This window comes from Periplaneta americana, chromosome 6 (assembly GCF_040183065.1).
Source record: "Periplaneta americana isolate PAMFEO1 chromosome 6, P.americana_PAMFEO1_priV1, whole genome shotgun sequence".
NCBI lineage: Eukaryota > Metazoa > Arthropoda > Insecta > Blattodea > Blattidae > Periplaneta > Periplaneta americana.
This window is the reverse complement of record NC_091122.1, coordinates 56,233,218-56,261,212: the sequence shown is the minus strand read 5'-3', so window position 1 is coordinate 56,261,212 and position 27,995 is coordinate 56,233,218. Positions and strand designations below refer to the sequence as shown.

At 33.9% G+C, this 27,995-nt stretch overlaps 1 protein-coding gene across 5 annotated transcripts in view; it reads left to right on the top strand.

The window, feature by feature from the left end:
- Positions 1 to 24,330, top strand: part of LOC138701339 (protein qui-1) — a 1,858,863-nt gene extending 1,834,533 nt beyond the window's left edge. For all 5 annotated transcript variants that reach the window (XM_069828122.1, XM_069828123.1, XM_069828119.1 and 2 more), the window contains 7 exons: positions 1,190 to 1,352; positions 3,841 to 4,039; positions 9,926 to 10,150; positions 14,852 to 15,063; positions 22,483 to 22,584; positions 23,217 to 23,298; positions 23,917 to 24,330. In XM_069828122.1, coding sequence (XP_069684223.1) covers positions 1,190 to 1,352; positions 3,841 to 4,039; positions 9,926 to 10,150; positions 14,852 to 15,063; positions 22,483 to 22,584; positions 23,217 to 23,298; positions 23,917 to 23,945 — 1,012 coding nt within the window. In that variant the 3' untranslated portion in view covers positions 23,946 to 24,330. The remainder of the gene's footprint in view (positions 1 to 1,189; positions 1,353 to 3,840; positions 4,040 to 9,925; positions 10,151 to 14,851; positions 15,064 to 22,482; positions 22,585 to 23,216; positions 23,299 to 23,916) is intronic.
- Positions 24,331 to 27,995: the final 3,665 nt, after the last annotated feature.

Sequence of the window (27,995 nt, the reverse complement as noted above, 5' to 3'; positions counted from 1 at the left end):
AATACATACACACAAACACACTCTCTCTCTCTCTCTCTCTCTCTCTCTCTCACACACACACACTCACACATACATACCATACATACATACACACATACATACATACATACATACATACATACATACATACATACATACATACATACATACATACTTACTTACTTACTTACTAAATACATACACACAGACTTTCTCATTGTGATATTTATTTATTCGTTTTCATGCTAATTGCTTGTTTAATTATTTATTTGTTGCTACAAATGAAGACGAGCTGCAATACTCAATACATCACCTGAATATAATAGCACAAAATTTCAATATGAAAATTTCCCCAAACAAAACAAAAATTATGGTGTTCCAAGGTAAACAGCCAGTTAGGAGTAAAATTTGCATTGGAACCTATACATTAGAACAGATAAACTCATTTAAATATTTAGGTTATAATTTGACATATTTACCTGTTATTGATATATCTGAAAATATTCAACATTTTAATGGAGCCTTAAGAACCATAAACCAGGTTTTCACAACCACGAAAACCCAAAAACATACCAGGTTAAAAGCATATAAAGTTCTAGCAAGACCCGTCCTCATGTATGGTAGTGAGGCCTGGATTGTCCGAAACTCAGATATTCAATGCATAACAACTGCGGAAATGAGATTTCTAAGGAGGACTGCCGGCTACAGCTTGCTTGACCACAAAAGGAATGAACTAATTACAAAAGAATTGAAAATTACACCTGTTTATGAACATCTCAACCACTATAAACAAAAATGGCTTAACCATGTCAATAGAATGGACCGTTCCAGATTCCCAAGACAAATTCTCCGCTATATACCACATGGAAGACGATCTTTGGGACGCCCCCTGAAAAGATGGGTGGAGACCATAACAGGCCACTAGGCCTAATACCTGCAAGGACGATGATGATGATTATTTATTTGTGTTTCTTCATTACTGTATTTATTTCTTCCAACTCTAGTTCGAAATATATATTTAGGGCTATATTCTTTTTTCTAAAGTAATAAAAAAATTATGCATAAACTCGCCTTTTCTTCAAATGTGTATATTTCAAAGTTTCTTCTAGTAGTTTTTAAAATCTGTTTCATGAATCAATGCAAAATAACATGCACAACTCTGGACTTCATATTTTCTTGTACTAAAACTGTCATTTATATTTCATTGCAGTTTGAGAATTTGGTCAGTCAGTCGTGAAGATGAAAGGTATACGGTTTCACACAGCGAAGAAGTGACATGTTTTGTGTTGACAATGGACTCCCTTCATGTAATAACAGGTTCCAGGGACATGTCTCTCAAAGTGTGGCAAGTAGCAGGTGGAAAACTGGCACAGGTAAGATTTAGGTCCATTGCCTACTTTCTCCTGATATATTGATAAATATTGGGTTGAAATTGTTGTTAATAATGTTGTCATTGCTGTTGTTCCCCATCTGATCTCATTAACAAGAGCAATCTCTTGCAACTGTGAATTACGTTAATGTCATCAAATACATCATTTTATGAAAGTAGGTTTGATTGTATGTCATCCTCATTATTCTTATCACTAATAACAGGTAAAGCTTATAGTAAATAAATTATTTTTCTATGCGTAAAAGTATTATAATGCTGTGACAGTAATCTCAAATTTCAAGGAGATGCATCCCACTATCTAACCAGAGAGTATCCGTCCAACATCTTGGTCTCCGAGTTTATAACTTTTATTAGTTTGGAGTGTTTCTAAGTTGGCAATGAAAAAATATCATCCCAATTTTAGCTGAATGACTAGAGCATTGGCTTTCCATACTGGTAATATGGGTTCGAATTCCGGAAGGCCCAAACGAAATTTATGTTGGATAAATAGGATAAATACTGTGTTCAGTAGTAAATTTTCATTGGCTGTTCCTCTTTTCCTACTCGTATATCACCGTTGGTGCATTAATCATTATAATTAACATACTGATGCACTCTAAACCGTTTCATGTGGTGCAACAAGGGCAATGCTACGTCGGCAAGGTGTCTACAATTATGGTACGTCTCTTGTAAAGTAGAAGCTTGGGTAAATGATAGACATGAAGTACCCGACATTGAAAAGATATTCTTAAAATATGTGTACCATTGCTGGAAATTGTATGTGGTAGCAGTTGACTGAGTGACAAGATGGGTAGAGATAAAATCACATTATACCTTTTGGCATGTTCTTAATGTTTACAATTTCACTATAATTTTATATGTTTCTGTACCAATGTATTATTTTCAGTAATTGTAACTATAAAATCTAGAAAATGCACCAGTTGACACATTGACGACAATGATTTTTTACCACCAAACTTCCCACAAAAAATTATTCCATCTCAAAATGCTAAATGCACTATCATCATCATCATCATCATCATCATCATCATCATCATTATCATCCATCATCCATCATCATCAACATCATCATCATCATCATCATCATCATCTCCTCTACAACTCATTACTGAGTCTTGGCTTCCTCAAGGACTCGTCTCCAGCCATCACGATCCAAAGCTACCATCCACCAATTTCTCACCCCAGGAGTTCTCGCATCACCATCCACTCCATCAATCCATCTTGATCTCAGCCTTCCTTTCTTTCTTGTCCCATCCAGCTGTGTAGCATTATTCTCTTTGGGATCTCTGCCTCTTCCTTCCATCAGGTGTCCTGCCCATCTTAGCCTGGTTAACATTATGTATTTAGAGACTTCCACATCTTCATAAAGAGAATACAATTCTTGGCTATACCTTTTCCTCCATACACCCCTGTCACACACTGGGCCATAAACTCTGCGCAATATTTTTCTTTCAAAACGCTGGAGAATTTGTTCATTATTTTTGTTCATAGTCCACGTTTCACAGGCATACAGTAGTACTTGTCTTATGAGGATCTTATGTAACGAGACCTTCACAGATCTTGATAATATGTTACTCTTCATATGTTGAATCAGACCAAAATAACATCTATTGGCCATCTTGACCTGTTGTTTAATTTCTTGCGTAACATCAGTGTTCATTTGGACTATGGACCCCAAGTAAGTGAACTGGTGTACTAATTCAAAGGTATATTCTCCTATTTTTACATCAGTTCTATTAAAATAGCTACTGTCAGATGTCATGTAAGATAAACCCATTTTCTTGGCATTTCTTTCGAGTGCAAGGAAAGCTTCTGACATTGCGGAAAAGGATCTGCCAATTATATCTATATCATTAGCATATCCAAGTAATTGTACTGACTTGGTAAATATGGTGTGATCTCTCTGTATCTCAGCATCTCTAATAACTTTTTCCAAGGCTCTGTTGAAGAGGAGACATGAAAGACTCTCCTTGTCGTAATCCATTATTGCACTGGAAGTCCATACTCTAAATGCACTACAAAATGTTAAATTTAATTTTTAAAGTGCAAAATTTTCTATTTTAAGTTGCTAAAATCTCTAATCATCATGAATATAACCACACGTGATTAATGCAACAGATATATTTTTAATAGATAATGAAAAGGTAAAAGTATCCCCTTACACGCCATGAAAGCTTATGAGAACTATGGAGTTTAAAGCTCTGTGCTTTCATGCCCTCAGCTCTACAATGAGGTGGTGTGGTTGGCACCATGTTCCGACTACCTTTTATCCCTGAAGAAGGTCAGATACTTTGTTTAACAAGAGGCTGAGTGAACTGTATGGCTTTTCTGGAAGTTTTGACTACGGGAGAAATTCCTCCACTACCTAGGATTGGTTTTAAAACCTACCAATTCAAGTCAGTTACTAATAAATAATGTAAGAAAATTAATTATTTCAGTACTGTTGATATGTCTCCTATTTCCTTGTGTAGGTACTGGTAGGTCACTCTGACCATGTGACCTGCGTGGCTGTGTCTATTCTCAACAAGTCGTTGGTGGTATCAGGATCTCGTGATGCGAATCTCATTGTGTGGGACATCAACACTGGCAACGATATTCATGTCCTGACCGGACATCTTGGTTATGTCACATGCGTGAAGGTTACAGGAGATGGTAGCTTAGCTGTATCAGGTAAGGGCACTGAACCAACATCAAATATTATTATTATTATTATTATTATTAGGGCTAGAATTTTGATGACCTATAAATCATGAAAAAATGTCCAAAAACAATGCATTTATGACTTAGAAGATCAATTTTTAGGGGATTTTTAAGAGCATTTTTTTAAAGATTTAAAATTGATCTTACATAGTTGGCTTAGTAGGAAAAGTTTTTGTACTACTTAATATTTAGACTAGTAATTAAATTAAATTTTACATATTTTTTTTGTAAGTAGTACACTTTAATTAATTATTTTACTTGATGTAGTTTCCATGTATGATTGTTTACCTCTGCTTCGGCATGTGGACGTGAGGTCAGCAGTCAGCTGGTCGGTCTTGGCCCTTCATGGGCTGTAGCTCCATGGATTTACTTTACTTTTAGTTTCCATGTAGTCTACCACAAGGCCATTCTTATCCTGAATTAGCAAGTATAGAAGAGTCTATATTCAAGGGGCGGTTGGACTTATCCATTACATGGGGTGTACTACGTTAAAATGGCAATATTTGTGTACAAAAACGATTAAAATATTATACAAAATAATGGGTATTAATGGACAAATATGTAAAGAAAATATCAAAGGAAATAAACATTATTTTACATTAATAATAGGGATTTATGACCAAAATTAAATGAAAATGCCTAAAAAATGACCGAATAAAACAAAAGATGCTCTTATGAGTTGAAACAGGCAAAAAATGCAAAAAAAAAATGTCCTAACAAATATGTCTCAAAACACTCAGTTTATCACATAATATATAAATACTAAAGCAGCAATGTTTCTGGCTTACTAGAAAAAAGATGTAATTTCATCAAAATCCTAGCCCTAATTATTATTATTGTTGTTGTTGTCATTATTATTATTATTATTATTATTATTATTATCATCATCATCATTATTATCATCGTCACCACCACCATCTTTAATGGTTATTTAGACTATAGAGCCAGTTCCCTTTCTTTATTACCCATTAAGTCTCTGGTTAAAAATATTACATTGCGAAATACAACTTTTTACTTTTTTGAAATTCAAAGTTTAATCTTCAACACTGATAAAATTCCAAGTCTTATATTTAAAATTTGGAAAATGTGCCTAAATAATGTCGAAATAAGTAATTCCATGTTTAAAAGTATGTTAATTATATTATTTTAGTTTTTAAATCTTTAATAAAATGCGAAATTGAGTACAAAATGCAAAAATGCGTGTGTTTCTGTGAAATAAGAGAGAAATTACATTTATGAGACATTTTTATGGTTTTGTAAAAATTCATCTCAAGTTTTTCTATATTTAAAATTTCTCAATTCTGTCATTTCTTATTCTGTCCGTTTTGGTTTTCCCTGAAATTCCACTCAAAAATTTCATCTCGAGCTTCAATTCTACTAATTTCTCTTTGTGCATATGTCCAAATTTAAAATGCATGTGTACAAACTGGTTTAAAATAACTTCTGTACATAGAAATTTTACATTTTATAGCTATATGTGCATTCTACACTAAACTTTTTACTATGTTATATACATTCGAGCTTCACTGTTTTTGAGGCCTGTCTGTTTCCCGAAAGCAACTTAATTGTCCACGACCAGCTTGCTAGGCCTGACGTGACTTCATTGAAGTCTCTTTAGTTCCTCATTTTCAGGGTTTTTGTTAGACTTATTCATCCAAGTCTTTGTATGAGACTTGAAAACAGTATAAAATGAATGCTTAATGGGTTGCTAGTCCAGAAGGGTTTAATTGGTGGGATTCCCACATATGTAGCATTTCCTTTATATCAGATGTTACAGATATTCCACTGCTACTCAATCGTCAGAGCATCGTTAGTTTAAAATAGGGCGTACCACAATACCGTCCCCAGGGGAAGAGCTCTTTGGGCCATCCAAAAAGGAAAAAGGTGCACCGAGAATGACTCACTGGTCTTGGGCCTTATACTTGTTTGGATGATGATGATGATGGTGATGGTGATGATTTTATTTTTATTTTAGTAGGTTATTTTACGAGCTTTATCTACTTCTTAGGTTATTTAGCATCTGAATGAGATGAAGGTGATAATGCTGGTGAAATGAGTCCAAGGTCCAGCACCGAAAGTTACCCAGCATTTGCTCATATTGAGTTGAGGGAAAACCCCGGAAAAAACCTCAACCAGGTAACTTGCTCCGCCCGGGAATCGAATCTGGGCCACCTGGTTTCGTGACCAGACTCGCTGACCATTACTCTTCAGATGTGGACATGATTATGATGATGATGATGATGATGATGATGATGATGATGATTAAGTATATAAAATATAAGGAACACTCGTATGAGCAAAGTTCGTGTTTGGTTTAGTTCAATCCAATACAAAAAATACACAGAAATATTATAATTACAAAAAAAAAAAAAAAAAAAAACGAAAAAAAAAGTAAATAACATAAAAATCTTTATGTATAAAATCAATTTAATTATCATTTATAAGCAGATGTTTAACTTTTTATTGAACTTAATAACAAAAAATATTGAAAATTTAGGATGCATTTTGATTATGGAGTTATATAATCTTGGTCAGAGACTAATACTGTGTTTTAAACCCCCCATTTGAAAAATTTTTTGTTTTCTCAATAGTAAATTAACGTTCCATCTAGTATTGTAAATATAAGAAAATGGTATATAATCTATACGATTTTTATGATAATACTTCAATAATGCGTATTTCTTAATTGTTCAATCTTATATATTTTAAATCCGAAAATATGAGATTAGTAGGGTAATCAATAGGTTTTTAAGTATATTTTGATAATTCCATTTTGTAAAAAATGTAGAGGATCTAAAGAAATTTTTTAAGTCGAAACTTGATTTTTGGTTTACATTTTTTTTTAATTTATTACATATTCATCTACATAATGTTGTCTGTTTCGCCTGCATATGTTTGAGGGTCGTTCCGAAAGTAATACCTCATGGAAACTACAACAGATACACAGAGCATAATAACACAGTTAAATAGAGCAAGGTTTCAGCTACATACAGTTATTTTTTTCACATAGTCACCATTTATGTCGTTATGCATTTTTTTCCAGCGATGAACAAGAATGCATGCCACGCTCTTAAAAATCTGAACCAGCAGAGACAAGCCACTTTGTTACAGCTGCAGTGCAGCATCCTTGTCTGTTGCCCACACAGTCCGTCTTTTATTTATTTATTATTTATTTATTTATTCTGGTGTAGTTAAGGCCATCAGGCCTTCTCTTCCACAACACTAGAAATACAAATACAATAACAGAAATAAAAAGGAAAAAAAAAACACTATAAACAAAGTAAAGTCACACAAAAATATACACAGATTGCAGTCACACAAACTTTAAATGAGTGATTAAGTATTAATTAATTGTATCCTAACTAATTAACTAATATAAACAAGAAACTTGCGATTTTAATCTAGAGTAAAAAACACAAATCAACACTTCTAGCAATACCTAAAAAGCATTAAATAAGACAAAATTTTCTAATTTAATTTTGAATTGTGATAAAGTCCGGCAGTCCCTGACGTCATTAGGTAATGAATTCCAGAGACGAGGTATTTCTACAGTGTAGGAGGATGAGTATAAAGACGTTCTATGATGAGGGATAGAAAGAAGTGCTTGATGCCGGTTTCGAATAGTTGTAAGAAATTGAAAGCGCGATAATAGATAATTCGGAGTAGAAGTATGCATGATTCTAAATAGAAGATACAGTGAATGTATTGTTCTTCGTTCCTTCAGACGCACCCATGAAAGTAACTGGAGGGAAGGTGTTATATGGTCAAATTTCCGAGTAATGCAGATGAATCGTATGCACACATTATGAACACGTTGCAGTCTCTCAGCTAAGAGTGAATTTACATTAGTTAGTAAGGAATCGCAATAATCAAAATGGGGCATTACAAGCGTCTGAATAAGATTCCTTTTTAGACTAAGTGGTAGAAATTCTTTCATATGAAACAAGGAGTGAAATTGAGAAAATATTTTTTTGCAAGTGTGTCTTACTTGAGTGTTCCAATTTAGATCGCCATCCATAAAAATGCCAAGATTTTTAATTGTTTCACTGTATTTAACAATAATCCCATTCAATATTATATGTGGTATAGTACTACTATCAAGAGTGCTTCGTAGACGATTATGTTCCATTACGATTGCTTGCGATTTCTCTGGATTTAACCTTAATCCAAATTTGTGTGCCCACAGTGAAATCGAATTCAAGTCTTCGTTTATTTTATTTACTGTGTCTCGTCAGGGTGGAAATGCAAATAAATTTGCAAGTCGTCAGCATACATATGGTATCTGCAGTGTTTTATCATTTTAGTCACGTCATTAATATAAATCATGAAGAGTAAAGGTCCGAGAACTGATCCTTGTTCATGGGCTCAAAGAGACGGAAGTCTGAAGGCGCTAAGTCCGGACTATATGGTGAATGTGATAGGACAGTCCAGCCAAATTTTGCTACATGCTCATTGGTCGCGAAACTGATGTGGGGTCTGGCCTTATCACGTTGCAAGTAAAAGGTTTTCTTCTCTGGTCTGACTCTGGAATTTCAGGCTTTCAACTTAGCCAGTACATTGAAAGGACTGTCATTTTTGCCACTGTTGAAAAGCATTACTCACAGCCTTACTGCACTCGTATCCACTGTATGGTCTCTGTATGCCTTCAGCAAACATTGATGGATGTCAGTGGGTACAGTTTGTTTGACAGTGAGGAATTCAGTAACACATCTCTATTTCTTACGCACCTCTATGTCAGATGCGATTTTGGTAGATTGCTCTGCTGCCACTATCTGTCGCACGATAACCAAACTAACAGGACATTAGCGTGAAGGTTCAGTCTCTACTACAACGCCACTGACATCCAGCACAGACGTTACAGGTCAACACAAAAAAATAGGAGGCACTACTTTCGGAACGACCCTCGTATTTATATACTGTATTTTTCCACTTTCATATTACATAAAATCCGAGTTCTGCTTACTATATTTCCCTTTGTCCTATAATAAAAAATGATTTGAGGTAAAATTTCATGTTTGGGACCATCCTTAGTTTGTTCTCAATTCATGATAACATATGTTACCACACTAACGATTGTGAAGATTTTTAGTAGAAGAAACATAGGAATATGTTAATTCAAAATTTCCCTCATTTATAGCCTTTTATAATATCACCTGCAGATGTACAAACCCAGAAACAAAATTTGGGCCACCTGAATTTTGTTTCTATAGTCCTGTCGCTCATATTTCCGGCAGCCAATCACATTGCAGGTCGGCTACATTTAAATATGTGCATCTTGCCTTTCACTGCTGATGACGTTATGCACTTCCTAAGGCTCGATAAATACTTAATATAATCGCCTGCCATTTTGGTTCTTTCGTTGGCGTTCGCAGAAAGCACACGAGGACGTTATTTGCTGCTCAATTACAGCATGTTTGATTTATTATCATAGGAGCTATGACATGATAATGTTTAACGGTGCAGCAAATAGATTCCTTGTCTGGTAGCTCGGCAACGAAAGGACAAAAATGGCGAACGATACTACCTACCTAGACTTTATAGAGCCTTCACTTACTAAGGCGTGAGCAAAGAGGAGGAGTCACGCCAGAAATAACAGCGATGCGATTATAGGTCTGTACATGTATACAGTGAAGGAACTGAAAATGAACCAAGCGCAGTTGATTATAGTAATTGATTTACTCAAGTGTTTAGTATTCTAAATCAGTCAGTCAACTCTTATGATATAAGCACTTCTTCATTTTAAAGTAATTTTCTTCAGTCCATATCATAATTAATATATTCTTTACTTACAATTATAGATGTAAAAACGTTTTATTACAAAGTATTCAATGTTGTTTTATCATTTTCACTCTACAGGTTCTGAAGACAAGAGCATTATTGTATGGGACACAAAACGGGGACGTGCTATTTCGTCATTGCAGCTGCACATACCAATTCTGAACCTGGAGATGTCTACAGATTCCTCGCGTATTGCTGTTCATTTGTTGGAGAACCGCTGTCTGCCCATAGTCTGCCTGCATAACACTCCAGCCACCTACGTCAAAATGCCCACATATGTAGCACCTGCCAAGGAAATTGAGGGTAGGTGTAGTGAATGAATAGTATATAAAAATGCAGTACTGTAAACTAAGTCTTCTTTCTCTTCTTTTTCTTTTGTACATTTACTGCTTATTTCCAGATATTTCTGATATTTCACGCGTGAAAACATAGACAGAAAACCCCATTATGTCCTTGGAGTAGCATCGGTAAACTGTCATTTGGGCCTCACAAAAAATGCGCAGAGATGATATTTTTAAATTTACCACTTGAACTCGTCTGTTTTGAAGGGTTGTTGGACGAGTCTAAATAGGAAAGTGAGAAATTCTCCATTCATACAGCGCGTAAAAGTTTCATTCGAGTGAGAGATAGTATACAAGGTGGACTGCTTGAATGTACCTAATTTCAATTGTGACTGGTGAACGGTTGAAGATAGAACCTTATGGTAACGTTTATATGAAAGGAAAACTCAAGTTTCGAATTCTATCGGTAGATGGTGCGCAGACACAGTTTCTTTTCATAGATTATATCTATTGTCAAAATGGCGACACTGCAGATGAAAGCGCAAACTGTGTTGTGGTATGCGGAATTTTAATCAATTGTTAGAGCTCAAAGGGAGTATCGGCGAGTGTTTAACCATGATGCTCCAACTGTAAAAGCATTAAGAAGTGGCACGATACATTTTTAGCTGCAGGATCGGTGTTGAAGAAGCATGGTGTTGGTCGTAGAACATCCGACGAAATGGTTGCAAATGTTCAAGCGGTGTATGAGCAAAGCCCGCGGAAGTCATTAAGAAGAGTTTCACAGGAACTTCAAGTACCAAAATCAACATTGCAGCGAATTGTCCACAAACATCTCAAACTGTACACATACCAAGTGCAGTTAATGCAACGTCTGGAGCCAGATGACAAACCCAAACGAGTGGAATTCGCCAATACAATTTCTTTCTCTGGGGCTACGTCAAAGACAAAGTGTACGCCACCCCAGTCAGAGACCTTTGTGATCTTCAGGAGCATATCATAGGGGTTATTGAGAGCATACCAGAAGACGTGCTCCAACGTGCTTGGCAAGAAATTGTTCATCACCTCGATATCGTCACAGTGACAGCTGGAGCTCACATAGAGATATGGTGATGTGCATATCGAAACTTGTTGAGTTTTCCTTTCATATAAACGTTATTGTAGGTTTCTATCTTCAACCGTTTACCAGTCACATACAATTGAAATTAGGTACAGTCGAGCGTTCCACCCTGTATATAAACAAGCAGACATTAGAGATATGTTAAAGAGGTTCAAATCATCGAGCGCTACTTCATCTTCATAATTGCGACATTGGCTACACTGTTCTTCACATGACATGACCGTTACTTAAAATTGTCATAAGGTTACGAAAATGTTTAGAATTTTTACGCTATTATGTATTACAATAATAATTATGAACTGGTGAACGTACATTGTGTATTCAGTACTAAAAATAAACATTGTACGTATTTCAAAACTTTATTTTTAAATATCTATATTAAAATTACTAAATTTCAACATGGAAAAAATGTTTGTGCAGTACAGTATATCTTTACGTATTTTCCAATTATCCCGCAAAATCAGTCATCCGGCACTGGCTTTGCCCCACAGTTGCTGGATACGAGGAATTCTACTGTATAATGTTTAATCATTTTCTTATTATCTCTGTCATCTAAATGGTATCTTTTAAGAGCAAATTTGTCAAATTTTTGTCAGAAAGCACTAGCCTACAGTACAGTGGCGTAACTTATACCCGCACAGACCCTGCATTGTGGTTGGGCCCCGAGGCCAGGGGGGCCCGAAAACGTTCAGTGATTACTGACGCATATTTGGAAATGAGTTCGAATTACAGTTCAAGGTCCACATTATGTATTTTCCATAACGCATAGCCACTCTTTTTACTCTCTGGCATTGGAAATCTGTGGTAATGACCGCCATTACTGGACATGAGGATGCGCATACAATGATTCATCTGGCAGTACCTCGCATTATACATCCCCATCGATTGCCTCAGTAGACTCGCCAATGTTGAAAACATGACAGTGATTTTTATGGATAGAGACATTGTTTCTAGTGGTGTATTTTCATGTCATCAGGTTGCCAGCCATAGACGCAGAATATAAAACAGTAAACCAGTGAGCTCTATACTAAACTGGAGGCATCATCGCAATGCTCTTTCCTGTCTGAAAGCGTGACTGGTGGTGAGAGTATTTTTTCCTCTCTTTCTAACTAATTTGTTTCAATGAATCTTTCGTGAGGTTGATGTTGCACATGTGCAGCAAGCATTACAAATACCGTTAGTGTACGATAGCATTCACTGCAAGAGAGACAAGGACAACACTATGTTAGAAAGAGATAGCAATACGCTCAGGCGCTTAGCATTCTGTCACACTTTTAAAGCATTGAGTTGTGTCTTCAGTTTAATATAGAGCTCACTGCAGTAAACGCCACATTGAAATAAAGAAGTTTTGTATAGCAACACGTCTGCTTGTTACTAGATTTAATTTTTTATCGTGTTTTGTGACAGTGAAGCCTTTTAAAACTAATTATTGAACATTTAAGTGGCGCAGAAAAACGTAAAAGGAAAAGAGAACTTGAAATAGTACATTATGCAACGAGCCTATAATGATAGTAATTAAGACGCGAGTATGTTTGTTTATGTTTTTATTCGTATCTGACTGAAGATCGGAAGTGACCTTGTGCATAGCTCGTAAATTGTGAGATGTGCGCAGACGCGAAAGTATTGATTTTTTCCGAGGAACAATAATGTCATTGACCTTGATGTAATGCAGAAAATGTATAACCTGGAAATTGATTTAGAATTGAAAAACGAGATGACAAATTGAATTTATTTGAATATTATTTACAATTAACTCTAATTATTATAGTAACAGAACATAATCTTCTACGACAGTATTGGATTTCCAGCCTCTGTGACGTTTCCCTCGTCTTTCGATTGCATATCCGAGAATAATCGGAAACCTGAACTTTAATGAATAGGTGTACTTTAATGACATGCATTAAAGGACTGCTACCAGGTGTATAATTACTACATTTCGGCATGGTCGAGCATAAAAAATAAAATAAACGTAAATTTACTTCTAACTATAAATAAATAGATGCAATAAACCTAGGACTATAAATAAAAACTATGCTATAATAACGCCTACAATAACCAAAAGTAAACCTAACTTATAAGTACTTCTATTACACCCAACTATTATCAACTTAAGTAATTACATATCATCTTAATTAATTACATGACACAACTTAGGTAATTACACTGCACCTACAATTACATTTTCAGTCTAATCTTCTCAACCTGTCCTTAAATGTATTGATTTTGAGAGGACCACCCTGAAAGATTGCCGCAGGTAAGCTGTTCCAGTCTAGTATTGTGCAGTAAACAAAGGAAAATTTTGCTACATCCGTTCTTTATTTTCTGCATTTAAACTTCCTAATATGATCAGCCCTGCCTAAGTATGATGGTGTCACTAATGTGATGTTGATCCATGCTTTGTATCCCATTTGTGCCTTAAACAATGTGGTGAGTCTGGTTTTTCGTCGCCTTAATTTGAGAAATTTCCACCCTAAATCTTTTACTATCTCTTCACCATGTCCCTTTCCCATTTTGACATATTTTGCTGCCTTGCGTTGGATTCTATTGAATCAATTTAGTTTTGTCTGTATGGATCCCAACCTACTGCTCAAGTATTCCATAAACTGCCTTAGTAAAATATTAGTTATATCGTATAAATTTTTTCAGTTATGTTCACTTAATTTTGTTTAAAAATGGAGTATATTGCTGTGCTAAATTTTTTTTTATTCAAATTAGATGTAAAACTAAAATTATGATAATATGAAAAAAATGGCAGTAAGAAAAGGGACCCAGATATCATTTTTGCTGGGGGGCCCAGCTATAAAAAGTTATGCCGCTGCTGTAGTACATAAGGTGTGGCAGTTATGTCATCTAGCAAGATTTTGGTGCAGAATGAACTGGTGACAGTTTCCTCTTCCCATTGATGACCAGTATAATGTAATAAGAAGTGGCCAATCTTTTCTGTTCAAAGTACCTACTTACTTACTGGCTTTTAAGGAACCTGGAGGTTCATTGCCGCCCCCACATAAGCCTGCCATTGGTCCCTATCCTGAGCAAGATTAATGCAGTCTCTACCATCATATCCCACCTCCCTCAAATCCATTTTAATATTATCTTCCCATCTACGTCTTGGCCTCCCCAAAGGCCTTTTCCCCTCTGGCCTCCCCACTAACACTCAATATGCATTTCTGGATTCGCCCATACGTGCTACATGTCCTGCCCATCTCAAACGTCTGGATTTATGTCAGGTGAAGGATACAATGCGTGCAGCTCTGCATTGTGTAACTTTCTCCATTCTCCTGTAACTTCATCCCTCTTAGCCCCAAATATTTTCCTAAGAACCTTATTCTCAAAAACCCTGAAACTCTGTTGAACTATGCTTCACATTAAATTTATCTACTTACCTACTTACGAAAATAAGTAGCAAATAAACAAATACATAAATACTCAACTTTTGAGGCTCCAAAGAATTTACAGGTAACATTATGTGCCTTTCCCAATTTTAAAGCGACAAGCTGCAACTGGCAATAATATATCTTTAACGCTAGTTATGCAGTGTCTTAACAATAGTACTTTACGTATGACATTAAGACCTTGAGTCACGAACATAATTTCTTTTTATTTTAGATCTGAGACCATCAGCTCCAAAACGTCCAATGAGACGTCTGCTGAAAAAGGAAGTTTCCTTGGACACATACACTTGGCAGAAGAAGTATGGCCATTTGACATCATCAATAATGATGGCAGCAGTCGATGAGCGTCTCAAAAGAAGATTTTCTGTCTCAGCGAGTATGGAAGAGATCTCAAAAATACCAACGAAAGGCAATATGGGATCACAGGTAAGACTTCAACAAAAATATAGCAGTGCCATTTCAAGGCTGCAATTTCGCTTGTTATTGTCTTCTTTCTCTTCTTTCACTTTCGCTACACATTTTCTTTCTTCTAATTCTGCTCCTCATATCCCCTCTTCCTCTTGCTCTGTCTCGTCCTTCCTTTTTCTCTCACTTCACTTGTAATATATTCCTTTCATTCTTGATCCTCCTCCAAGCTCCCCATACTGCTCTTGATCCTCTTACTTTTTTCCTCCTTTTCACAATTTCTTTGTAAATTTTTTCTACTTTTCAATCCTATTTCCTCCTCCTTTTCCTGCTCCTTTTCTTCGTTGTTCTTTTCCTTCTCCTTTTCTTCTCCCTCCATAATCTCATTTCTTTGTAATTTTTTCCTTCTTTTCAATCCTTATCCTTTCTCCTCCCAACCTCCTCCTCTTCACTTTTCTCTTCTCCTTTTCTTCTACGTCCACAATTTCTAATTTTTTTTTTGTAATTTTTTACCCCTTTTCACTCCTTTTTCTTTCTCCTCCCAAGCTCTGCGTACTGCTCTTGCTTCTTCTTATTTTTCTTCCTTCATCTCTACTTTTTCTTCTCTCACAGTCTCTTATTTCTTTCTTAATTGTATCCTTCTTTTCAATCCTTTTCCTATCTCCCCCGAATATCCACCTAGTGTTCTTGCCCCTTCTCATCGCTTTTCTCTTCATTATCTTTTCCTTCTCCTCCCTCCACAATCTCTCATCTTTTTCTGATCTTTTCCTTCTTCTCAATCCTTCTCCTTTCACCACCCAATCTTCACCTACTGCTCCTGCTCTTTCTTTTCCTTATATTTTTCTTCTTCTCCTTCCACAATTTATAATTTTTTTAATCTTTTCCTCCTTTTCAATCCTTTTTCCATTCTTCTCCCAACTTCCTCCTATACTCGTACTCTTCACTTTTCTATTTATTCTCCTTTTCTTCTTTACTCTCCATAATCCCTCATTTCTTTGTAATCTTTTCCTTACTTTCAATCCTTTTCCTTTTTTCTTCCAATCTCCTTCTACTGCTCTTAATCCTCTTAGTTCCTTTCTTTGTTTTCCTTTTTTCGCAATTTATTTCTAATATTCTTCTTCTTTTCATTATTCTTTCTTCCTTTCTTTACGTCCTCCTCCTCTTCTAAGTTTCTCTTTCTTATCCTTTCCTTGTTCTCCACAATCTCTCATTACTTTATAATCTTTTTCTTCTTATCACTTCATTTCCTTTCTCTTAGAATCTACTTCTGCCCCTCCTTTTCTTTGGTTTTCTCTTTCTTCTCCTTTTCTTCAGTCCTTTTCCTTTCGCCTTCCAATTTCCTCTTACTACTCCTGCTGTTCTCTACATTTATCTTTTACCTCTCCTTTCCTTCTCTGCCTTCCGTAATCTCATTTTTTGTAACATTTTCTTTTATTTCCGATCTTTTTCCTTTCTCCACCCAGTCTCCACCAACTACGCCTTCTTCTCTTCACTCTCTCTTCCTTCTCCTTTTCTTTTCCTCCATCCACAATCTCATTTTTGTAATATTTTTCTTCTTTTTCCTTCCTCCTCCGAATCTCTTCCTACCACTCCACAATCTCTCATTTCTTTCTCAAATTTTCCTATTTTTCAGCCCTTATCCTTCCACCCCCAATTTCGTCCTACTGCTCCTTCTCTTCACTTTTCTTTTCATTTCCTCTCGTCCCATCACAATCTTTAATTTTCGTAATCTCTAGAATTGTATTACTCTTCTCCTTTTCTTCTTCTCCCTCCACAATTTTTTATTTTGTCGTAATCTCTCCTCTTTTCAATCCCTTTTCCTTCCTCCTTTCAACTTCCTACTCTTCCTCTTTGCATTACTCTTCTTCTTTTCTTCTTCTCCCTTCACAAATTTTCATTTTTTTCGTAATCACTTTCTTCCTTTCAATCCTTTTCTTTCCACCTCCCAACTTCCTCCTGACCTTACTCTTTGTATTACTCTTCTCCTTTCCTTCTTCTTCCTCAATTTTTAATGTTTACGTAATCTCTTTCTTTTTTTTCAATCCCTTTTGTTTCCTTCTTTCAACTTCCTCGTACTCTTCCTCTTTATATTACTCTTCTCCTTTACTTCTGCCTCCAAAATGTTTCTTTTTTTCGTTATTTCTTTCTTGTTTTCAATACCTTTTCTTCTTTTACCTGCACAATTTTTCATTTTTACATAATCTATTTCTTCTTTTCAATCCCTTTTCTTTCCTCTTCGTCTTTCCAGTACTCTTCGCTATTTCTTCTTTACCCCAACACAATTTTTCATTTTTTTCGTTATCTCTTTCTTCTTTTCAATCCCTTTTCTTTTCTCCTTGCAACTTCCTGCTCCTCTTTCTCTTTGCATTATTCTTTTCATTGTTTTCTTCTCCTTCCACAATTTTTCATTTTTTCGTATTCTCTTCTTTTCAATATATTTTCTTTCCTCCTTCCAACTTCCTCCTACTCTTCCTCTCTGTGTTACTCTTCTCCTTTTGTTTTTCCTCCATATTTTTCATTTTTTCGTAATCTCTTTCTTCGTTTGAATCCCTTTTCTATCCTCCCAACTTTCTCCTACTCTTCCTCTTTCTATTATTCTTATGCTTTCCTTCTTCTCCCTCCACAATTTTTCATTTTTTCGTATCTCTCTTCTTTTCAATCCCTTTTCTTTCCACCTTCCAACTTCCTCCTACACTTCCTCTTTGCATTACTCTTCTTCTTTTCTTCTTCTCCTTCCACAATTTTTTATTTTTTCGTAATCTCTCTTCTTTTCAATCCCATTTCTTTCCTCCTTCCAACTTCCTCCTTATCTTCCTTTTTGTATTACTCTTCTCCTTTTCTTCTTTTTCCTTCACAATTTTTCATGTTTACATAACCTCATTTCTTCTTTTCAATCCCTTTTCTGTCCTCTTTTCACCTTCCTCCTACTCTTCTCAATTTATTTTACTCTCTCCTTTTCTTCTTCCTCCACATTTTTTCATGTCTACATAATCTCATACTTCTTTTCAATCTCTTTTCTCTCCTCCTTTCAACTTCCTCCTACTCGTCCTTTTTATATTACTCTTCTCCTTTTCTTTTGCTTCCACAATTTTTCATTTTTTCGTAATTTCTTTTTTCTTTTCAATTCCTTTTCTTTACTCTTCAAATTTCCTCATACTCTTTCTCTTAGTATTACTCTTCTCCTTTTCTTCTTCTCCCTCCACAATTTTTCATTTTTACATAATATCTTTCTACTTTTCAATCCATTTTCTTTCCTCCTTCTTACTTCCTCCAACTTTTCCTCTTTCCACTACTCTTCTCCTTTTCTTCTCCTTGCACACCTTTCATTTTTTCGTAATCTCTTTCTTCTTTTCAATCCCTTTTCTTTCCACCTTCCAACTTGTTCCTACACGTCTCCTTTGCATTACTCTTCTTATTTTCTTCTTCTCCTTCCACAATTTTTCATTTTTTCGTAATCCTTTCTTCTTTTCAATCCCATTTCTTTTCTTCTTCTCCTTCCATAATTTTTCATTTTGTCGTAATCGCTTTCTTCTTTTCTATCCCTTTTCTTTCCTCTTCCTGTTTGTATTACTCTTCTCCTTTTCTTCTTCTTCCTCTTTATATTACTCTTCTCCTTTTCTTCTGCCTCCCCAATTTCTCATTTTTTCGTAATCTCTTCATTTGTATCCCATCTCTTTCCTCTTTCCATCGTCCTCTTACTCTTCCTCTTTGTATTACTCTTTTTCTTTTCTTCTCTCGCCACAATTTTTCACTTCTTCGTAATCTCGTTCTTCTTTTCAATCCCTTTCCTTCTTCTTCTTCCACGATTTTTTATTTTTTCATAATATCTCTCTTCTTTTCAATCCTCTTTCTTCCTTCCATCCTCCTCTTTCTCTTCCTCTTTGTATTACTCTTTTCTTTTTATTCTTCTTACTCCTCAACTTTTCATTTTTACGTAATCCCTTTCTTCTTTTCAATCCTTTTTCTTCTTGTCCCAGCAGCATTTTTTCAATTTTTCGTAATCTCTTTCTTCTTTTCAATCCCTTTTCTTTCGTCCCAACTTTCTCCTACTCTTCCACTTTGTATTACTCTTTTGCTCTTCTTCTTCCTTTTCCTCTTCCTCCACAATTTTTCATTTTTTCATAATCTCTTTCCTCTTTTCAATCGTTTTTCTTTCCTCCTTCCAATTTCCTCCTCCTGTGCCACTTTGTATTACTCTTCTCCTTTTCTTCTCCGTCCACAATTTTTCATTTTTACGTAATCCCTTTCTTCTTTTCAATCTTTTTCTTTCCTCCTTCCAACTTCCACCTACTCTTCCTTTTTGTATTACTCTTCTCCTTTTGTTTGTCTGCCTCCACATTTTTCCCTTTTTTGTAATCTCTTTCTTCTTTTCAAAACCCTTTTCTTTTCTCATTCAAACTTTCTCCTAATCTTCCTCTTTTATTACTCTTCGCCTTTTCTTCTTCCCCCTTCACAGTTCTCTTTTCTTCGTAATCTATTCTTTTGAATCCCTTTTCTTTTCTCTGCATCTTCCTCCTACTTTTCCTCATTGTATTACTCTTCTTCTTTTCAATCCCTTTTCTTTCCTCCTTGCAACTTCCTCCTACTCTTCCTCTTTGCATTAATTTTCTTCTTTTCAATCCCTTTTCTTTCCTCCTACTCTTCCCCTTTGCATTAAGCTCCTTCTTTTCAGTCCCTTTTCTTCTTCTTCTTCCTTCACAATTTTTCATTTTCACGTAATCTCTTTCTTCTTTTCAATCCCTTCTCTTTCCTCTTTCCAACTTCCTCCTACTCTTGCTCTTTGTATTACTTTTCTCCTTTTCTTCTTTTCCTCCACAATTTTTCATCCTTTCATAATCTCTTTTTCCACTTTTCAATCCCTTTTCTTTCCTCCTTTCAACTTCCTCATACTCTTCCTCTTTATATTACTCTTCTCCTTTTCTTCTTCCTCCACAATTTTTTATTTTTTTCGTAATCTCTTACTTCTTTTCAATCCCTTTCCTTCTCTTCTTGTTCTTGTTCTTCTTCTTCCACAATTTTTCATTTTTTCGTAGTCTCTTTCTTCTTTTCAATCCATTTTATTTCATCCTTCCAACTTCCTCCTATTCTTCCTCTTTGTGTTACTCTTCCCCTTTTCTTCTTTCTCCTCAAATTATAATTTTTACGTAATCTCTTTTATTTTCAAATGTTTTCTTTCCTTCTTCCAACTTCCTCTTTGTATTACCGTTGTCTTCTTCTTCTTCTTACTCTACAATTTACCATTTTTTCGTAATCTCTTTCTTCTTTTCAATTCCTTTTCTTCTCCATCCACAATTTATCATTTTTCCTTGTTTTCAATCATATTCCTGCCTCATACCAACTTCGTCCCACTCTTTCCGCTTCTTTCCTTGGTTTTTTCTTTGTTCTCCTTTTCTTCTTCTTCCTCTCTAGTCCCTCATTTTTTTCTAATCTTTTCCTCCTTTTCAATTCTCTATCTTTCTTTTCCCTGTATCATCTTAATGCTCTTAGTTCTTTTTTCTTTTCTTTTCACTTTTTCATAAATTTTTGTCATATTCTTGTTGTTTTCATTATTCTTTCTTCCACCTTCCCGCTTTACGTCCTCCTCTTACAGTTTTCTCTTTCTTCTCCCAACCACCTCCTACAGCTCCATTTCTTCTCTTCGCTTTTCTCTTACTTTTCTTTTTCTTCCTCATCTTCCACAATCTCTCATTTCTTTGTATTCATTCCCTTCTTTTGAATCCTTTCTCTTTCTCCTTCCTACTCTTCCTACTGCTCTTAATCCTCTTAGTTTCTCAATTTTTTCCTTTGCTTTTTCCGTTCTCTTTCACAATTTCTTTGTAACAGTCTCCTTGTCTTCTTTATTGTTTTTTACCCTCCTTACGTTCTCCTACTTTTGCCTTTCTTCTTGTCCACAATTTTCAAATCTTCGTAAATTTTTCCTTCTTTTCAATCCTTTTGCCTTCTCCCCCTCCAAACCACTACTACTCCCTCTGCTCCTTCTCTTCACCTTCTCTTTCTTCTTTTCTTTCTCACCCTCCACAATCCCTTTGTAATCCTTCCCTTCTTTTCATTCCTTTTCCCATCTAATGCCAACCTCCTCCTTTTCTTCCTCCCCCTCCTCAATTTTTAAATTTCTCTCTAAACTTTTACTGTCTTTTTCAGCTGTTCCGTACCTCTCACTACTGCTTATGCTCCCTTTCTTTTTATTTCTGTTATTTGTCCTTTTTATTCTGCTTCACAGTTTCTTAGTAATCTTTATGCTCGACCATGCCGAAATGTAGTAATTATATACCTGGTAGCAGTCCTTTAATGCATGTCATTAAAGTACACCTACTCATTAAAGTACAGGTGTTCAGCCAATGACAAGTCAGCTTTGTACCGTCATAAAACCTCAGGTATCGATTATTCTCGGATATGCAATCGAAAGAGAATTAGCGAAAAGTCACGGAGGCTGGAAATCCAATACTGTCGCAGAAGGTTATGTTCTGTTACTATAATAATTAGCGTTAATTGTAAATAATATTCAAATAAATTCAATTTGTCATCTCGTTTTTCAATGTCGAATTCAATAATGAAGGTTATATCAAGTTTAACGGGATTACATCAAGGTCAGTGACATTATTGTTCCTCGGAAAAAATCAATACTTTCGCGTCTGCTCACATCTCACAATTCACGACCTAGAACAAGGTCACTTCCGATCTTGTCAGATACAAATAAAATGTATACATCTGAATAATTTCAAGTTATAAATATGGTCGAGCATAAAAAGTCGTATGAAACTCGTCTATAATGATAATTAAGAAGCTCGTATGAAAATTATGAAACCCGCTTGTGCTCGTTTCATAAACATCCATACTCGCTTCTTAATTACTATCATTATAGGCTCGTTGCATAATGTACTATTAACATACTTTTATTCTTTTTTCTTCTCCTCCACTTCTGTGCTTACTGCTCCAGTTCCTTCCTTTCATTTTCCTTTTCCTTCTCATTTTATTCTTTTTATAATTTACAATTTCTTTGTAATCATTTCCTTTTTCATTAAATTTTCTTTTCCCCCTTACCTCCTACCTCTTCTTTTTCTTTACAACATCTTTATAGATGTTTCGTTCTTTTTTTTTTTCAATTTTCCTTCTCTTTTATACCTCCTCCCTGTGGGGGTAATAGATTTTTTCCATTCACTATGGCCCTGGTGTTTCCTCATCCTCTTAACATAAAGTATTTCTTTAGGAGTAAAGGCGTATAGGACTGACATCCATGCTGCTGTTATGCTAATTGTCTGCATTAACCTCCTGCCACCCTCTGAGCCAATTTGGTCTGTAATGATGGGTAGAAGAATTAGAGAGATTACATTTCTCTTCACATACCTCTCAAGAAGGAACTGAATATTTCATAGCAATGTATTAAAATTAATATTTTAAATGCTTACTTACAGTTTCTGAACTTCTTATTATTTATCGTAGGGAATTGGACCTGAACAAGCTGCATTGGCACAGTCACAACATTTTGATCAGTTAGAGGCTTTATGGAATAAACGTTCCCCTCCACGCCGGCGACATAACCAGGTAATTATTCTTCATTGCAGTATAATATTGTGTCTGTATACACATATATACCCAAATAATTTTGTATAAACTATATTAAAATTATATTACTTTCTGTTTTGTGTACTTCATATAAGATTAACTTTGAACTTAATTTTATTAATGTATTATTAGTAATTCCTCTGTAGGAGCTAATGCTAGCTATACGTTTACTGTAATAGTGGCATAAAAGTTAAGAGTTATATTCAGGCATATTCTCCTTAGCTCTGAAGCTGCAGCATGATGAATTTTACTGTGTTGTACTGCACGAACACAATCACCACCAACATCTGAAATACAATTGACAAATCTGAAATAAAATTGATAATTTCTGAAATTAAATTAATATTTTCTGAAATACAACTGGAAAAGGTGTAGTTATTGCAAAAGAAATCACGTTACAACTCTCATTTGAAATGCATAGAGTAACTGTAGGTCCATCTAGCATTCGTCCCCAATCAACAGTGGCGATCCTGGTGGTTGTTCTGTTTCATATGTTCTCTCTCTCTCTCTCTCTCTCTCTCTCTCCCCCTCTCTCCCTCCCTCCCCCTCTCTCTCTCTCTATATATATATATATATATATATATATATATCTGTTATATATATGTTAACAGTCGCTGTCGAAGCAGAACTCGAGGACAAGTCGCCGAGATTCGTCAGACACAGATGACCGTACCCCAGGAGAGGAGATTGTAGGTGCGTGCTATGGAGACCAAGTCACCGTGTCAGGCAGGGCAAGGGACTCAAGACTGACACAGTGACGTCTTAATTTATGTTATGCATGTTATTTCTTACTGCTAGTTTTAAGAGCTTACGTCATACCACTAGCATTCAGTTCCTGCAATTATTTTACATTGAGATGTGTAGTTGGAAAGTACAAATAGTTACACAGTGTGTTCAGGTGGACTCTATACAGAAGATGAAAATGTGTTATTAAAAAAAGGAAAAAATGTGAAAAACTGCTTGCCTACCGAAACACCTTGGAGTATTCATAAATCTCTGAAATGACAGTTTCTTTAATTTTTCTGTCTAGTTTCCAAATACTGTACATCCTGATTTGATTTTCATTTTGTGTAGTCACATAAACGTTTTTGTAATTTGTTTTTTTAAATAACTCTGTACAACCCCTGATGTCTAAAAAAATTTACAATTTATATGTGCTCGTTTACATTCTTTCTCAGTTTTAAAATCATGAGCCATGACTGGTATTAAAATTAATGAATTTAAGAATTTGAATTGCCATAAGTAGGGTACTCACTTTTTATAAATCATTTCAGAAGTAACAGTTGAAATTTTATTTCTTTTTTTTTTCAGATCTCCCTGGTGATAGAATGTGTGTGTGATAGATGTCCTCTTCATCATGGCCAAATCTTCAGGCATCTGCCAAACATCTTCTCAGTGCAATAATACATGGCTTTTACCTCTATAGATTATTTATTTCATGCTATCAAATGCCCCTATTTTCTCTAAGCGAACATGGTGGATTGATGGGCTGTGCTTGTCTTTAGGATGGACGTTGTATAATACTCCAGTTTCAGTGAGAGAGACCTACTTTTAGTGGCTCAGTGAGGTTGTTCCAAGACCATTTTTAGCTTTAAGTTTTCACCTGTTACAAAAACTATCTTGAAAATTGACTATTTTAAAATGTGTACATTATCTGAATACCTTCACAAATATGCAAGTAAAAGAATTAAAAGAAATAAATAAAGATTTACAATTAGCTGTGTGGTTAAATATATTGTTCCTAATCATAATGAAGATCCTTGTCATACTGCTGCTTTGACACTCGCATCTTCAACAAGGCTGTCAACATCATATCTCTTCTAGATGCAGAATTCCCTGTCTCCCACTGTAAAAAAATGACTGCTCTGTAGAATCCAAGTTACCTTCGGTTATCTTTGCTACAGTTCAGAGAGATCCCTTGTAGTAGAAAAGGTGACTTAATCAGAAAAGATTACCCTTTTCCAATCCCAATCACCATTTCCAATTCCAATTCTTCTCCTCCTTATGAACTTCCCTAAGAAGAGCATGTCGAGATCTAAAATTTGCGGCCCTTAAACGATTTCTTACTGTCAGTTCCAGACCAGGAAAATTAACGCCTTTAAACTACACTCTAATTTCCCTCTACTTTTCGCTCTATTTTACGCTCTAATTCAACGCTAGTTTTCGTCTATTTTCCGATATTTCTATTTTTCTATCTATCTATCTATCTATCTATCTATCTATCTATCTATCTATCTATCTATCTATCTATCTATCTATCTATTCTGTCTATCTATCCTATCTATCTATTGTATCTATTCTATCTATTCTATTCTAGCTATCCTATCTATCCTATGCTATATATCCTATCCTATCTATCCTATCCTATCTACCTATTCTATCCTACCTATTATTCTATCTATCTATCTATATATCTATCTATCCTATATATCTATCATATCTATCTATCTATCCTATCTATCCATTCTATCTCTATTTATCTCTCTATCTGTCTAGGTATCTATTCTATCCATCTATCTATTCTCACTATTCTATTTTATATCTATTCTATTCTACTGTAGCTATCCTATCTATCATGTCTATCTAATCCTGTCTGTCTATCCTATCTATCAATCTCTCTATTATTTCTATTCTATCTATCTATTCTACTATTCCATTTATCTATTTTATCTATCTATTCTATTCTATCTATTTTATTCTATTCTGGCTATCAAATTTATTCTATTCTATCTATTCTATTCCTTTTATTCCATTCCATCTACTCTATCCCATCTATTCTATTGCATATATTCTATTCTGTCTGCTATTCTATCTATTCTGTTCTACTCTATTCATTCTCTTCTATTCTGACTATTTTATTCTGTCGATTTTATTCTATCTATCTATTCTATTCCATATATCTATTCTATTTCATCTATTTATTCTATTCCATCTATTCTACTTCATCTATTCTATTCTGTCTAATCCTATTCTATTCACTCTATCCTATTCTACTTTATATATTCTATCTATCTATTCTATTCCATCTATTCTACTTCATCCATTATATTCTATCTATTCTATCTATTCTATTCAATCTATCATATTCTATTCTAGCTATCTATTCTATCTAGCTATTCTATCTCTTCTATTATATCTATTCTATCTATCTATTCTATTCAATCTATCATTCTATTCTATCTATTCTCTTCTATCTAGCTATTCTATTCCATTTATCAGTTCAATCTATACTATTCCAGCCATCTATTCTATTACATCTATCTATTTTATTCCATCTATTCCATTTATTCTATCTATTCTGTTCCATCTATTCTATTCCATCCTATCTAGTCTATTCTATTCTATCTATTTTATTCTATCTATTCTATTCTATCAGTTCTATTTTATCCTATTCTAGTCTATCATTCTATCCTGTCTATTCCATTCTGTCTATCCTATACTATTCTTTCTATTCTATCTATCCTATTCTAATCTATCTACTCTATTCTGTCAATCTAGTCTATTCCATCCCATTCTATCTATCCATCCCATCCTCTCCTACCTATCTAAGCTATTCTATTCTATCTATATATCTAGATACTATCAAAGCTAATCTATCCAATCTAAGCTAACTAATCAATCCCAACTAAGCTATCTAATCTATTCAATCTATACTTTCTATTCTATCTGATAAAATCTTTCCAATCTATTGTCTAATCTAAAATTTTCAAAAAGTATCAAAATAGAAACAGTTTTCAAATTCCTCAAAAATTTTCAAATTTTTCAAAATTTAAAAGATTTTCTAATTTTCAAAAATTTTCCAAAATTTAAAAAAATTTCATAATCAAAATTTTCAAAAATTTTTCAAAATTCAAAAACTCAAAATTTTCGAAATTTTTAAAATATTTCAAAAATTCCAAAAAATTTTCAAAATCCAAAAGAACTTCAAAGTTTACAAAACCTTTCAAACTTACAAAAATTTTCGAAAAGATTTCAAACCCTTCTAAAGTTTTCAAATATTTTCAAAAGTCAAAATAATTAAAAAGTTTTAAAATCTTTTCAAAATTAAAAAAAAAAATTCAAATTTCTCAAAAATTACAAAATTTTTCAAAATTAAAAAAACCTCAAAATTAGATATTAAAAAATTTCGAAATCTTCAAAAATTTTCAAAATTAAAAAAAATTTCAACATGTTCCAAAATTTAAGTTTCAAAATTTTTTTAAATTTTCAAAATTGAAAGAGTTTTTTAAAATAAGTTTCAAAATTTTTCAAAAATCAAATTTTTTATGAAAAATCAAATTTTTTATCAAAATTGTAAATTTGTAGAATTTTGAAAATTTTTTTGAAATTTGAAATATTTTCAAAATTTTGATTTTTTTTTTTTTGTATTCTGAAAAATTTTGAAATTCTTTTTGAATTTTCAAACATCTTAAAAATTTTGAAATTTTTCTTCAATCTTGAAAAATTTTGAAAATTTTTTAACTTTTTTTATTTTTGAAAAATTATGAAAATTTGTGGCATTTTTTTAAAATTTGAAAGAATTCACATATTTTTAATTTTTGAAAATTTTAGAAGTGAAATTTTTTGAATTTGAAAAGTGTTAAAAAATTTTGGAATTTTTTTTAAATTTTGAAAATTATTGAAAACTGAAATTTTTTTGGAATTCTGAAAAAATTTAAAAAATTAGAAAAATTTTGAAATTTTTTTCAATTTTGATAATACGTTGTAGATTTTTTAAAGTTTTGAAAATTGCTGCTATTTTTTAAATTTTTTATAACTCTAGATTAGAGAGCATAGATTGGAAAGATTGTTAGAAAAGATAGAATAGATTCGATAGAATAGAAAGTTTAGATTGCATAGATTAGACAGCATAGTTTGGATAGATTAGTTAACATAGATTGGATAGATTAGATAGCTTTGATAGGACATAGATAGAATAATAGAATAGATAGAAAGAATACAATAGATGGATAGAATTGATAGAATAGAACAGATAGATAGAATAAATAGAAAGAATAGAATGGATAGAATAGAATACATAGAATACAATAGGATAGAATAGAATAGATACAATAAAATAGGATGGATAAAATAGAATAGATAGAATAGAATATGATAGATTGAATAGAATAGATAGAATAGAATAGGATTAAATAGACAATAGAATAGATAGAATATAATAGAGGGAGTAGAATAGATGGAATAGAATAGAAATATGGAATAGAATAGATACAATAGACAGATAGAATAGAATAGATAGAGTAGAATAGGATAGATGCAGTAGAATAGATAGTATAGAATATGATAGATAGAACAGAATAGGATAGATAGAATAGAACAATAGGAACGATAGAATAGAATATATGGAATAGAATAGGATAGATTAGAAGAGATAGAATAGATTACATAAA